We start from the raw sequence: 16,280 nt of genomic DNA, 5'->3' as shown, positions 1-16,280 counted from the left end.
TTAGTAGGCACGACCATCGGTTAAAAATCCACGCATGCTCAGAATCAAGTCCACGCATGCTTGGAAGCATTGAACTTCGTTTTTTTCAGCACGTTGTTGCGTTTTACGTCACCGCGTTCTGACACGATCGGTTATTTAACCTATGGTGTGTAGGCGTGACGGACCATCAGTCAGCTTCATCGGTTAACCTATGACAACGGTCCTTCAGACCGTTGTCCTCTGGTTAACCTATCGTGTGTACGAGGCTTAAGACTTGAAGACTTGTTAAATTGACAATCTGAGCCTAGGTTCACACTGCTGCGAATTCAAAATCGATTTCGCGGCCGCGATTTCGGACGCAATTTAATGTAAATCGTGGCCCGAAATCGCAAAAAGTAGTACAGGAACTACTTTTTGAAATCGCAGATGCGGCGTCGCACTGATTAGGATAGTGCCATTGCCGACAATTGCCGGCAAATGCCGCCGATTTGAGATGCTATTTGACATGTCAAATCGCATCTCAAATCGTACCCAGTGTGAACCAGGGCTCAAGAGCAGTAAACCATTGCAACTTCTTTTTAATGAGGGAAGACCGGTACAAGATGCATTCTAATTGATCGCTCTGGATAGTTCACTTAGTTGCTTAAATCTCTATTAAATTAGCCAGTTAATGCAGACCAGTGGTCACTAAATAATGTCTTACAACCAACTGCAACCGTGCATCCTTGATTACAGAATTCTGATTGGTTGGCATTTACCCAATGCTACATAGTCAGCAAAAAAATATCCTGGCAGGGTAGGCTCTTCCCTACTGTATCCAAAACTAGAAGAAATGTTTGGCTATGCATACAACCCAAGTTGGCTGGCAATTGACCATAGTATTCTGCTAATCAGAGGCCAGAGCCGATAGGATTGGCTTGGCAACATTGGCTCTTTTGTTGGGCAATAATACATTTCTTTAATCTACAAGTACAAAAGGTAAATCAAATAAAACTGCGCTTTAAAGAATGTGATAAAAAGTCCATATCTATAATATGCAAAATAAGTCAATATAGTGATGTGATATCCACAAAATTCCTTGGTATTGGAGACTTCACCAAAAGAATAGTGCCAATAGAGAAGAAAACACCTCCACCTAATGAATTGGCTCATTACCAGCTCCTGAGACCTCCTATCACAGGAGGTCTCAAACACTTGTGCTTCTAAACCCAGCCAGGGCCTTTGAGACAGTGAATCTACCGTATGGGGACATCCAATATAACCAACAACTTCTATTAAAAATAGACCAAATTCCATGCATCTCAGCCAAGTCCTTCTTCTTCGACCCTGCATCTGTCTCAGTACAAAAGGCCCTGTTTGCATGACTATGGTATAAATACATACACCCTTATCTGCTAAGACCCACATTTTACTCAAACTTTTACCTTAAATAAATAACTGAGACCACTACTGTAATCTTTGGAGTAAAAACTGGCCGTAGCAGCCTCCATTTATTTTTAAATAACCTTTTTTTAAATATTAAAGCACATTAAATAACATTTCCACACATAAACATAAGTAAACCTGAAACACAATATTAACACTACTGGTGCTGGACTTTGCAGGCACATTAAACCATTTTAACCATGCTAAAACTTTTATGAGCACTGCGATACCTAAATCTGGTCTTAGGCCTCAAGCCGAAAACCTGACTCAGAGACGACCTTACCTGACCGCAGTGCCCCCATTAACCCCTTCCCAGCTACACCTTGGTAGACTGGACTACCAGCCCCTTCAGAACCCATACCACCTCTGGGTAATGGCATCCACTTTAGGGTACTTTCTTCTCCTGCAAAGTCCAAAACACCCGCCACCAGCACCCAAAGGTAACTCCTTACCTTTGGGCGCCCCTCCACACCCTCAACGCTCGCTGGATCCCGTCTTGCAGGCCCAACACCCACATGTCAATCCCCACGTCGGTCAAATGTACTCCATCTTTCAGCTGATACCTCCACATATCCACCTCCAGCTCAGGGTGTCTAACCACCAAGCCACCATTCCTGATCACAAACTTAGCCACGTCCCGATTGATCTTTCTCCTGGCCCTGTTCACGCCTTCCCACGATCTGGCCATCCGCCATGATGACCTGCCCACAATGTCGGACCATATCACTACCGTATCCGGGTAGGACATGCGAATTCGCAGAAAATCGAATTTGATGTCGCGTGCGACATCCAACATAGTACGAATCCCAAGGTCGTTGCCCCCCGCATGTATCAATAAAACATCCGGCGGGCGATCCAACCGTGCAAACTTGTGCACTTCCGGCACCACCCTGCTCCACAACATCCCCGGGAACCCCAACCACCGCACCATCGCTTCCTGTCTTGGGATCCCCAGCTGTCGACCGTCCGGTCGCCTATCTGCTCTTGCCGCCCCCCTATGAACGAAGGAGTGGCCCATTATCCAGACCTTGTCCCGCACCTGAAAGACAGCAAGTAAGAAAACCATCACAAATAAGTCCCATCGGGAGACGAACCCCATCCCCGACATGTTCCCTTAACCAAAAAACCCCCGTTCCACTCCCACCAACATTGGAAGTGGCCCCTTAACTTTCTTGGGACTTATGTTAACCTGCACCCCCACTCACCCCTAATTCTACCATGAGCTGGGGCCTGACATATAGTCGAAACCTCCTAGACTCCCATCTGCCAATCCTCTTCACCAATTCCTCATCCAAGCCACAACGGGCCGCTTCCGTCGCAGCCCCAATCCGAAAAGAATGCGCCGAGAACTCCTGAGCCACAAGGCCCAAAGCCCCCAGGCACCGTCTAAACACCGTCACGAATTGATACCGCGACAACGCCGTACCATCCTCATGCAGCAAAAAAGACCCGCCCAACTCCGGCCGTACGTCCAAAAATTCCTGCACCACCCTAACAGGGCATAATTCCGACCCCTCAATAGGGAAAACTCGCACCACTTTTCCCTTCCCTTTCTGGTCCGTCTTGGACCGACGTAGTAACATTTTCACCCCTTCTCGCGTCCATGCCACATCACCGGCCAACATGCCACCCTGTACCGTCTTCGAGGGGCTAACCAATTCCCCTATTCGAAAAGCTCCAAAAAACGCCAACGCGAACGCCACCCTAAACAATAACACCTCAAACTGGGACGAACAAACTGTCCCCAACTTTCCCATAATACCCTTCAATATTTCAAACGACACCGGGCGCCGGGAATCCGCCCGACGCCCCTGTTTCCTGTAACCTTTAAGGGCCTGCCGGACACAAAAGTCCTTCGTAAAGTCCGGACACCCTTGCCACTTAAACAGAAAAGCCAAGCCGGCCAATTTTTTGTCCAACATGGACTGAGACACCCCGGCCTCCATGTTCCTGGCCAAGAAATAAATCACCAATCCCTTGACCTCGGGACCGGCCGGGTCCACCTCGGCCTCCCTAACCAGAGCCTGCCATTCTGCCCAAACCTTCTCATAAGCCCTCCAAGTGGTCACACTTACCGACTTTTTGATCCAACTGGAGACGATTCCAACGGAATCCTCCAAAGCCACTCCGGACAGGGTACCCCTTGCTCCTCTGCCCCCGGCACCAGCTCCCGAAACCGGTCCCACTGAAAGCGAGACAGAGCGTCAGCCACTACATTCTCCACCCCCGGTAGATGCACCGCATACACAAATATGTTCATCTGCAAACAGCGCAGCACCAGGTGCCGCAATAGCCGAATAACTGGAGGAGAGGACGCCGTAACTTTGTTGATCACCTGGACCACCCCCAGATTGTCCCCATGGAACCGCACCTTCCGGTCCCGGAAGGCCGCCCCCCACAACTCTACTGCCAGCACCACCGGAAACAATTCCAACAGCACCAAGTTCTTTGTGAACCCCGCCTCCAACCAGGCCTGAGGCCAAGGGCCCGCACTCCATTGCCCCTGAAAGTATGCCCCAAAACCTGCGCCTCCGGCTGCATCCGTGAACAACTCCATGTCAAAGTTACTAACCGGACCGGACATCCACAATGCCCTGCCGTTGAAGGATTCCAAAAAGGAGTGCCACACCAACAAATCCTCCCTATGTTCTCTCCCCAGGCGCACATAGTGCCTGGGTGACCTGACCCCCGCTGTGGCCGCCGAAAGGCGCCTGCAAAAAACCCTCCCCATGGGGAGAATGCGGCACGCAAAGTTTAGCTTCCCCAGGAGCGACTGCAGCGCTCGGAGTTGCACTTTCCGCAAACCAACCATCTCCTGTATCTCAGCCTTGAGGCCTTCCAGCTTGTCCAGTGGCAACCTACATTCCATCACCTCCGAATCAATTACAATGCCCAAGAATTGGATGACCGATCTCGGACCCTCCGTTTTCTCGGGCGCCAGCGGCACACCAAAACGCTCCGCAATGTGTTCCAGCGTGGCCAACAACACTGCGCAAATCCGTGACCCCGCCGGTCCAACGCAGAGAAAGTCGTCCAGATAGTGGATCACGGAGCTCACTCCAGACACATCCCGAACCACCCACTCCAGGAAGGAACTAAACCGTTCAAACAGCGCGCAGGAAATGGAGCAGCCCATCGGTAGGCACTTGTCTACGTAGAACTCCCCACCCCAATGGCAACCCAAAAGCCGAAAACTATCCGGGTGGACCGGCAGGAGCCGAAACGCCGCCTCAATGTCCGACTTGGCCATCAAGGCCCCCCGGCCATACCGCCTAACCCAGCCCACCGCAGCGTCAAAGGAGGTGTAGCTCACCGTACACTCCTCCATGCTGATGGCGTCGTTAACCGACCCCCCCCTTGGAAACGACAAATGATGAATGAGCCGGAATTTGTTCGGCTCCTTCTTAGGCACCACCCCCAAAGGTGAAACCACCAAATCGTCCAAGGGAGGCGAAACAAATGGGCCCCCCATCCTGCCCAACGCCACTTCCTTCAGCAGTTTCTCCGAAACCACCTCCGGATGTTGTAACGCGGAACGCAAATTCTTTGCCACCGGGGGGACCACCGCCAACTTGCACGGAATGCTGAAACCCACGGAGAATCCCCTTTCCAACAACAGGGCGGCCGCCCTGTCAGGATATCTACCGAGAAACGGTCGCATCCTTTCCACCATCACCGGAGTCCTCCCTCTTACTTGAAGCATCTCCGGAACGGCCCTTGCCTTGTTTAAAACACCGGGAAGAGGGGTGATTGCCACCACAGCCGGAGCACTCGTGCTTGAACCGGCAAGACCCTCCGAACTTGCAGTTTCCTTCGTTGAACTGCCAGCAGACCCCCTTTTTCTTTCCGGCCGACTGTCCTGGGGAAGAGGTTCCACCGGCCCCCCCCTGAAAAAACGGCGTGGACGTCCGTGGGGCCGACATAAGCCGCATCCAAAGGCCAATGTCTTTAGTGTCCCACCTAATATCCGGCCTGATAGCCCGGCGTTGCCGGAACTGCTCATCATACCGGAGCCACCCAGTGCCCCCGTAGCACCGGTAGGCCTCGCTAATCGCCTCCTGGTAACTAAAAAGCGCCGAACAGTGTTCGGGGTTTTTCTCGCCGATCACGCTCGCCATGATCGAGTATGCCTGCGACCAGTTCGCAAAAGTTCTAGGTATAAGCCTATACCTCCTCTTCTCCTCGTCCTCTTTTTTGGACTCCTCCGGCTTAACCCTATCAAGGTTAAACTTTTCCAGCGGTAACAACGCAAATATCTCTACATATTCGCTCTTCCAAATCTTTTCCCGCACCTCCGGCTTCAAATGTGAACCCAGCGGTGCCTCATAACAGGTATACACCTCCCCTTTAGCTGCGTCCGCCAACCGGACCAAATCCCTCTTCTTTGCGGAATCGACCCCCGCATCTCCTTTATCCACAGGCGGCACCCCATTACCCGCTGCCACCGCCCCTACCTCTTGCCCCTTGTCCACAGGCACCACTGGCCCCGACACGGCGACCGCCACTGCAGGTGACGTGACCCCGGACCCCCCCGCCGGACCCCATGCTGCCGCGGGGCTAACGGCGGGGCTGCTCCCCCCCTTCAGCTGGCTCACCAATGCTTCTAGACCCACCAAAAACCGGTGCAAACCCCCATCCTCTCCCGACTGTTCCCCCAAGGCACCCGAACCCCCACTACTCGCCCCTGCGGGCACCCCTAAACGCCTACGGGGACCCCCCCGTCCCCCCACATTTTGTACATTAGAAGACAAAGCCAAAAACGACTCACCGGGCTGTCTGGAAGCAATCCCATCAGCCGTCCGGCTTGGCTCCCGCGCTGCGACCTCCGTCCTGGGCCCGACTTCCTCCTCCGACAGCTCCCCTTCCGATCGATCTCCAGGGTGACCCTCCTCACCCGATGAAAGCCCACCAGGCGACTCGGGCCTGGGAGCCGTGGGCCCAGAGCTGGACTCGCTCTCGCTGCGCACCCTGGACCCGTGAACCGACTTCCTCGTTGCTTTCCTTGGTGCCTCGTACATTCTGCCGTCTTCCCCTCCCCCACGCTCCCTCACCACGGGGCTGGATTGGAGGTGGCTAGCCGCGGATGCTGGGGAGCTAGCCACCGCAGGGACCGATGTGCGTTGCTGAGGCTCTCGGCCCTCCGGTGCAAAACCGGGGTTGGAGCCCGCATCCCTCCGATCGTCTCGCCGAGCGGACCTGGCCGCCGCAGAAGAGCCCCCTGGCCGCCCCCTCCCTGCCCCACGCTGCCGCTCAATGGTCTTCTCCTGGCGCCCCCCCGCCGCTGTACGTTTCGCTGGGGGGCCCGAGGGGGCCCGGATGGGGCTGCCCTCCCTCCTATGGGACCGGGTGGACGGACCAGGTGAATAACGCACAGGGGGCCGGGACACCCGTGAACGCGGGGTGTCCCCCCCCCCCCGGCCCGGTGAACTAGTCACATTGCCCCGCTCTGCAGGCCGAGGCCCATGTGTTGCTGTGGTGCCCCCCTCCCCCCCCCCGGACGGGTGAAACAGACCTGGCATCCCCCTGTGGCAGGAGCGGCCCCAGCATGGACTGGAGCCACCCCTCTCCGCGGCGATCCGCCTCCTCCCTGAGCTGGGCGAGCATCGCCTCAACCCCAGACATGGTAGCAGGCGGCTGGGTGGGAAAAAAATCGAGTCCCCGGCTGCGGCCTAGCGGCGCTCGTTTTTTTTTTTTTTTTTTTTTTAGGCAGCACTTGTACCTGTAGCCGGTAGCCCGGAAATATAGCCCCCCGATCGCGGCCTGCCTCTCACCAGCAGTATCAGCAGTAGGCAGAAAACGGGCCCCGCCGGCGCCCCTGAGAAAATACAATCGCCAGCAAATTTAGTCCCCGGTCGCGGCCTGCCCCTCCCTGGAAGTTCTGGCAGAGCAAAGATCCCCAGAGCTGCTATGTACCGCCGATCGCCCGAAAATAAAGCCCCCGGTCGCGGCCTACCTCTCCCCGGACGGTTCTGGCAGAGCACAGAGTCCCCAGCAGCAAACTTCGCCCCTCGTGCTGTTAGCCCGGGAAGCGTGGGAGGGTGATTTATAACCTCCCCTCCCACCGCTCTCCTTCACTGCAACCCCTCCCACTGACCATGGCAGGGCTTTCCTTTAACCCCGTCATGGCCGGCCCTGCGCCTATGCTGTGGGTTTTTTGCTCCGGGCCTCTCTTTCCTTATACCTGTTACATTTACCGTACATTACCATGTTAGCAATCTGCAATCTGCCAAGAAGAAAATGGTCTTCTACAGGCCAAAACTAGCTACCTAGTTCCAATAGTGTAATTATATTTTATTTAGAGTGAGAACAAGGCGGAGATACAAGATATAACAAGAAACCATTTAGCCCTGGTTCACACTGGGTACGATTTGAGATGTCAAATCGCATCTCAAATTGGCGGCATTTGCCGGCAATGGCACTGTCCTAATCGGTGCAACGCCGCATCTGCAGCGCTGCACCGATTTCAAAAAGTAGTTCCTGTACTACTGTTTGCGATTTCGGACCACGATTTACATTGAACCCTGCACAGATGTCTCTGAAATCGCAGCCGCGAAATCGCGGTAAAATCGCGTTTTACCGCAATTTTGAATTCGCAGCAGTGTGAACCTAGCCTTAATCAGACATGCTTTGCATGAGATTTTCATATGCATTCACATTTAGTGATGTGTCCTGAATTTAACCTTGATCCATGTTGGCAGAGACCTGCATTGTGTCCTGATTTGCATTGTCTTTAGTTTGCAGGCACACAAATGCCAGCTGTAACTTGTATTACATCATAAGTACACCGTGCCCATACCCACTGATGTCCCTGCCCGCCAACGCTGGAAGTGGCTCAGCAGGTTCTCCGTAGGGGAGCAATACATTATTGTTCCGAATGTAATCATATCACAAAGGGCACCGACATGTATTATGTTCTTACTTATTCACTCAGCGCAGAGAAAACATGAATTGAATGAGAAATACAATAATGTACCAACAAAACTAACTGGACTACTTTGCCTTAAAACGGAACACCAGGCAAACCGCTTATTCCACAGTTAAATACAAATATATAAACTGCCTTACCTGCTTAAAGATTAGTAATTCAGTTCAGCCAGTCCAGGGCCTGATGGGCTTTGGGCATTTGCAGCATTCAGCTTCCAATTCAGAGTTCTTTGTCGGGTACATTTGATCGGCAGTTGACCTCCTTCTGATCTGTTTTTTGTCTAAACTGCATCAATGTGCTTCCCATTGCTGTTTCATTCCCATTGACTTGTATTGGGTGAGAAGTTGCCCATCCTTGCAGGCTCTTAATATAGTTAATCAATACACCTGGATCACTAACCTTCCCCCAGCCTGCAGATAGAACAGGAATGGAGATCACTGATCAAGTTATCCCTCTGCTCTTATGAACCAGCACCCAGTGTTGGATTGACAGAGCTGTGCAAAACAGTAAAGCAGCCCATACTGTAGATGGGTCTTTCTTTTTTTTTTTTTTCAACCAAAAGGTTGAACGGAAAAAAAAAATCACTCTATTCCCCTATCCACACACTCTAGGTGAATGGGAGAATCCTCCCTGCTGAGCCTTTGTATTTTGACAGTAGGGAGACTTCCCCACCATGAGAATACACTGATCGGCACTGCTGGCTATACCCTGCGGCCCTGATTGTGTGGGGAAAATCCTGATTGTACAAAAGTCTCTGCTGAACCGACTGAATTTTAATCCATGTATAACCAGCTTAAAGCTCTTCCTCCTCCTAATCTGATACTGCAAATTCAGGCATTTAGGCGATTTGCGGCGTTATTTGCTGCGACAAATTGCAGGCGAGGGCAAACTCTGCCCTCCAGCTGTTTTGAAACTACAAGTCCCATGAGACATTGCAAGACCCTGACAATCACAGGCATGACTCCTAGAGGCAGAGGCATGATGCGATTTGCAGTTTCACCACAGCTGGAGGGCCGAGATTGCCCACCCCTGATCTAGAGTCTGTGGTCTTCAGACCAATTACTGACATCTGGAAATTACTTGTGTCGCTAGTTTTTACCATCTGTTTGTGAGTAGTTCTTTATACTTTACTTTTAACCACTTCCCGACTGGTCAATAGACAATTGACGTCCGGGAAGTGGTTGTGAAATCCTGACTGGACGTCTATTGACGTCCAGCAGGATAACATGCCGGCGCGTGCCCGTAGGGCCGCGCAGTGCAGCGATCGGTGATGCTGGGTGTCAGTCTGACACCCTACATCTCCAATCTTGGTAAAGAGCCTCCGGCTGATCACGGCTGATCACGATGTAAACAGGAAGAGCTGTTGATCAGCTCTCCCTCACTGATAGAAGGGAGTAGAGGAGAGCCGATGGGCGGCTCTCCTGACAGGGGGGGGTTTGCGCTGATTGTTTATCAGCGCAGCCACCCCTCGGATGCCCACACTAGACCACAGGGAAGCCGCCAGGACCACCAGGGAAGGGGGGAACATGTGGATGGCCAGGTACATCCCCCATGGCCATCCACATGTAAAAATAGGCACAATAGATGCCAATCAGTGCCCACAAATGGGCACTGACTGGCAACATGGGCACTGTTGGGAGCTGTGCATGTTAGTTCTCATGTTGCATTGTCTTATGCCACGTACACACGTTCATTTTTCGGGTTGTAAAAAACAATGTTTTTCAGGCTCTAGAAAAAACAACGTTTTTTTCAACTTGATCATTAAAACGGCCTTGCCTACACACGATCGTGAAAAAAAAATGCTCTAGCAAAGCGCGGTGACGTACAACACGTACAACGGCACTATAAAGGGGAAGTTCCATTCGGATGGCGCCACCCTTTGGGCTGCTTTAGCTGGTTTTGTGTTCGTAAAAGACTTGCGCTTTTCTGTCTGTTACAGCGTGATGAATGTGCTTACTCCATTACGAACGCTAGTTTTACCAGAACAAGCGCTCCCGTCTCATAACTTGCTTCTGAGCATGCAGGGATTTTTCACGTCGTTAAAGCCCACACACAACCATTTTTTACAACTCGAAAAACGACAACGTTTAAAACGTCGTGAAAAAATAGAGCATGTTCGGAAAAAAAAATGTCAGTTTTTCAGAACCTGAAAAATGCTCTGAAAGCCACACAATCGTTTTTAATGACGTTAAAAAAAAACGTCATTTTTTTGGAACCCGAAAAATGATCGCGTGTACGCGCCATTACTTTCATCATTGAGTCCAGGCAACTGGAGAAGATGAAAATTCATGGCCAAAAAAATTCTGTTCATATGTAGAGAGTGTGTTTACAAATGTGTGATTTTTCATGGGTTGCTTTCTAGAACATATAGATATATTTATTTAATGATTAATTTTTGCTTGCTTTTTTAGGTAATGGCCCATCAGGGATTTGTCTGTCCTACTTATTGTCTGGATATACTCCATATGTGAAACAAGGATCTGTACATCCCAATCCATTGTTACAAAGGAAACTAGAAGAATTCCCCGGTGTTCCTATCACAGAACAGGTTTGTGTACATTTATATATGGAATTACATAGTCACGTGATCATTGCTATATCTGCAACATATATATTTTATTACGGTGGTTAGAATTGTCTATAATAGAGACACAGAAGCAATACCTGAAAAATGGCTAAAACTCCAGGCAAGGGAACAGCAAGCAAACTGCTTTCATGGCAATCTACGGTATTACTTGAGCTACAGTATGCTGGCCTCAGAGGCGGCTCTTTAATTAGGCAAATTAGGCGATCGCCTTAGGCCTCGCCCACAGAAAGGGCCTCGCGATTGCCTAATTTGCCTTTCAGGTGTTGTGGGACTCGCAAGCGGGGGGGTGATTGGGTGGCGGGCGCGCAGCACACAACCGCAGACTGAGTAGAGCCACCGCCCCAGCATTTGGGGCACAGTGGCAGCATTAGATGGGGCACAGTGGCAGTATTTGATGGGCACAGTGAGTCTCCATTTGATGGACACAGTGGCTGCATTTAATAGGCACAGTGGCTGTGTTTGATGGGCACAGTGAGACTGCATTTGATGGGGCACATTGAGAGACTGCATTTGATGGGGCACAGTGAGAGACTGCATTTGATGGGGCACAGTGGCTGCATTTGATTGGGCACAGTGGCTGCATTTGATTGGGCACAGTGGCTGCATTTGATTGGGCACAGTGGCTGCACTTGATGGACACAGTGGCTGTGTTTGATGGGGCACAGTGAGAGACTGCATTTGATTGGGCACAGTGGCAGCATTTGATTGGGCACAGTGGCTGCACTTGATGGACACAGTGGCTGTGTTTGATGGGCACAGTGAGGCTGCAATTGATAGTTTTATTTTTTTCAGAATTTTTCAGTTTGTTTGCGCCCTCTCACAAATTGTGAGCACCAGCCGCCCTATGTTTAATGATATTTGATTAAAGAATAATTGGCTAGAGAAATTTATAGAAACTGTGAATTCATAGTTCATAGGATTTAAAGCGGAGTTCCACCCAAAATGGAACTTCCGCTTAGTCCACGCCTCGCCCCCTTACATGCCACATTTGGCATGTAATTTTTTTGGGGGGGGGGAGTGGGGACTTCAGGAGGAGTCCCACTTCCTCCTTCCGCCGAGGGGCCGCTAAGGCGATACGTCATATCCCCTTTTAGCGGCCCTCCCTGTAGGCGATCGCCTGGGACACGTGACAGGTCCCAGGTGATCGCCTGTCCAAACAGATAGCGCCGCTCGCGCATGCGCAGTGAGTGCCTGGCCATGAAGCCGAAAGCTGTCACTGCCGGGTGCCCACAGTAACAATGATGACGCCGGCCGGAGAGGGGGGGAGAGGAGCGGAGCTCCGGCTGGCGTGTCGCTGGAATGTGGAGCAGGTGCATGTTTATTAACCACTTCATTACTGGGCACTTAAACCCCCTTCGTGTCCAGAACAATTTTCAGCTTTCAGCGCTGACGCATTTTGAATGACAATTGCGCAGTCATACATCACTGTACCCAAATTATATTTTTATCATTTTTTTCCCCACAAATAGAGCTTTCTTTTGGTGGTATTTGATCATCTCTGCGATTTTTATTTTTTGCAAAAATTTGGAAAAAAACACTATATTTATTACTTTTTGTTATAATAATATCCCAATTTTTTTTTTTAAATAATATTTTTTTCCTCGGTTTAGGCCGATACGTATTCTTCTACATATTTTTGTTTAAAAAAAATCGCAATAAGCGTATTTGATCGGTTTGCGCAAAAGTTATAGCACCTACAAAATAGGGGATAGATTTATGATTTATTTTTTAATTTTTTACTAGTAATGGCGGCGATCTGCGATTTTTATTTTTAAATTTTTTTTTGTCAGGCCTGCGATATTGCGACGGACATATCGGACACTTTTGACACAAATTTGGGACCATTCAAATTTAAACAGCGATCAGTGCTATAAAAATGCACTAATTACTGTATAAATGTGACTGGCAGGGAAGGGGTTAACCACTAGGGGGTGAGGAAGGGGTTAAATGTATTACCTGGGTGTGTTCTAACTGTGTGGGGGGGGGGGGACTGACTGGGGGAGGTGACCGATGCTGTGTCCCTATATACAAGAGACACAGATCGGTCTCCTCTCTCCCTGACAGGACGTGGAGCTCTGTGTTTACACACAGAGCTCCACGTCCCTGCTGTCACCGACGAGCGCGTGTACCCGGCGGACATCGCGGCGATGCGCTGGCACAGTGTTTACATGCTGCGCGCCCCCCAGTGGCACGCGCTGGTAATGCACAGAAAAGGACGTCCAAAGACGTCCACTCGGCACTTGAGAGCCGCGCCGTAGACGTCTTTTGCCTATAGCGCGTATCTCAAGTGGTTAAAAGCCAGCACCTACACTTTTTGTAGCTGCTGACTTTTAATAAACATTTAAAAATGCCTGGAACACCCCTTTAAGGCTGTTAATATATGCATTTATACCATTAATTTTTATTGCATATTATTTTTTCCATTATGGGCGTGAGTGGGGCCTCATGTCTAAGTGTTGCCTAAGGCCTCACAAAGTCTAGAGCCGCCTCTGGCTGGCATTCATATGATCCCATTGTTTTGTGAAAGTAAATAAAAAGGGGACTTTTGACAACCAGCTAGCTATTGATACTACAGGACAGGTGATCGACAATGTGGAAAGGTCACTATGACCTGAGGCCACGTGAAATGCAGCACATCTGATATGCTTCAATGTGAATAATCATTATAGAAATGTCCCCCATGGCTCTATGTAACATTAGAACACATTAGAGTAGAAAACCCAATTTTTTTTCTAACCAATACAATTAACTGTAGAGAGGTGCCTACATGTGTCTCCTCCAGCCATGAGTAGTGTTGAGCAGAATATGCCATATTCGATTTCGCGATATATCTCGAATATATATTCGAATATTCGAGATATATTCGCTAAATTCGAATATTCGTGATATTTTATCGAAAGTAAATGATTGCGATTTTTCGCTATTGCGAATGCGAAAATAATTGCGATTTTTTGATAACTGCGGTAGGAGCACTCTGATTGGCTCAGAATATTCGTGATATTTTATCGAAATATCGCAACATGCGAATGCGATATTTATTGCGCAATTTCGAGAAATGCTGGAGGAGCGCTCTGATTGGCTCAGAATATTCGTGATATTTTATCGAAATATCGCAACATGCGAATGCGATATTTATTGCGCAATTTCGAGAAATGCTGTAGGAGCACTCTGATTGGCTCAGAATATTCGTGATATTTTACAATACAAAATAATTGCGAATATTCGGCAAATGCGGAAGGAGCACTCTGATTGGCTCAGAATATTCTTGATATTTTACAATACAAAATAATTGCGAATATTCGGCAAATGCAGAAGGAGCACTCTGATTGGCTCAGAATATTCTTGATATTTTACAATACAAAATAATTGCGAATATTCGGCAAATGCGGAAGGAGCACTCTGATTGGCTCAGAATATTCTTGATATTTTACAATAGAAAATAAAAAGTGTTTTGCATTGGTGGTGATTCTTTACTCTATCCATCTGTCACAGCCGTTTGTCAATCAAACACCTTGAAGATTGAACACGTTCATGCTGCATGCTTTGGACTTTTTTTCACTTCACATATCAAAGACATTTTTATGAAAGATTATTTTTCTATTATTGGGACTATATTTCTTTATATATTTGTTTCACTGTGTATTTCACAAGTTATTTGCGCTTGCTTATTTTATAATTTGCCCACATGTCTTGTCACTAGACATATTTTTTATTCTTGTAGAGCGACTCCATTTTCTGTCTTGTATTAATTTATGTTGTATAACATTTTTGAGTTGCTGCTGTATTCTCCCCTTTTTTAAGGTATGCGCAATTTTTTCCTTCTTACAAAAAATAATAATATCAAACATACAAATATTCATAACATACACATACACAAAGCCCCCCCCTTTTGCATCAGAGACAATCAGAGTTCTCCTACCACAGTTATCGAAAATTCGCAATCATTTTCGCATTCGCAATAGCGAAAAATCGCAATTTTTTTTTTTCAATTTGGCAACATAATAGGATCGCCTCAGCTTAGCTACTCGGCCCAGGGTCTCTAATCATACCAGCAATGCTTTTAGACGTCGATAGGATGTGATCTGTTTTAAAAATCAAATTGAAAAAATGCGAATATTCGGAATTGCGAATATTCACCGCGAAATTCGAAATATAGCGCGATTTCTCGAATATGCTATATTCGAGTCGAATATTCGCAATGCGAATATTCGTGAGCAACACTAGCCATGAGTAGATTATCACAGTGAGGCCATGAAGGCAGTTGAAGTTGTCTAATAGAGGCTTCTGAGTTCTATGTATATCTGTAAAACAATACTTTTAATGGATTTTTTTGAACTCCATGGAATTTATATAACAACTGTTTGGGGGTCATAGAATACCTTTCATAATTCATCTCAATAGCATTTTGTAACAGTGTAGATATATCTTATGTATAGACTTCTTATGATGAGCCGTGAAGCTGCTCGCTACCACATGTTATCATGACCTACACAAAGCTTTAAAGTTGTTGTACAACCTAGATTAAGGCGTACCTGTAGGTGCTAGAAATATCTCCTAAACCTACACGTTTTAAGAGAAATTTACAATAGATACTTGCGCCAATGTCACTTTAGAAACGGCGATCGTGCCATTTCTAAAGGAAGTCATGCTGTGACTGGAGGCTCCTGCGCGCGTGTGCGCAGGAGTGACGTCATTGCGGCACCAGCCAATCACTGCGCCAGAGATACGATACCCGGAAGTAACTCCAGGATGACATGTCGCCGGCTGGTGCTGTGTTGGGCACTGCAGTGGGGCTTTGATGCCAGGTGAGTATTACATAATGAGCTAGTATGCTATGCAGGGTTGGTGTGTAAGTGGAGAAGGCTTTTTTTTGGGCTGGACGGGGGGGTTGTGTGGTGGGGGTAAGCTCACTTGCTGGTTGCTGCCTGGCTTACCAGTGCTCATCAATGCAGACCACTACCTGACACACTGACCTACCTGATATACATACACTGACCTAAGGAGTAAGAAGATTTGCGGTCCAAGGACCTAGACTATGGAACGCTTTACCAACCAGCATTCGGTTGGAGGAGAATCACTTGGTCTTTAGGAGAAAGATCAAAACCCATCTCTTTTGAGGACAAAGAAGAAATGGACAACGAGCGCCCAGAGGCGATTCAGTTCGCATGTTGCTGCGCTATATAAGTTTCTCACTCACTCACTCACTACCTCACATACATACACTGACGGTAGTGACATACATACACCGATGGTAGTGACATGCATACACTGACATACATGCACTGACCTACCTGACCAGACTTCCTGCAGCAGCTCAGCTCAGCTGTGGTGTACGGTGTGTGGCTTGCCCAATGCCCATCATCA

At 48.7% G+C, this 16,280-nt stretch overlaps 1 protein-coding gene across 1 annotated transcript in view; it reads left to right on the top strand.

Moving 5' to 3' along the window:
• LOC120917651 (oxidative stress-induced growth inhibitor 1-like) overlaps positions 1-16,280 on the top strand; it is a 41,301-nt gene that overhangs the window by 12,432 nt on the left and 12,589 nt on the right. Inside the window, exon 3 of the mRNA XM_040329104.1 lies at positions 10,741-10,877. Coding sequence (XP_040185038.1) covers positions 10,741-10,877 — 137 coding nt within the window. The remainder of the gene's footprint in view (positions 1-10,740; positions 10,878-16,280) is intronic.

Source organism: Rana temporaria, chromosome 11, assembly GCF_905171775.1.
Source record: "Rana temporaria chromosome 11, aRanTem1.1, whole genome shotgun sequence".
Taxonomy (NCBI): Eukaryota; Metazoa; Chordata; class Amphibia; order Anura; family Ranidae; genus Rana; species Rana temporaria.
Note: the sequence above shows the minus strand (reverse complement) of the source record. Positions and strands in the feature narration are given on the sequence as shown.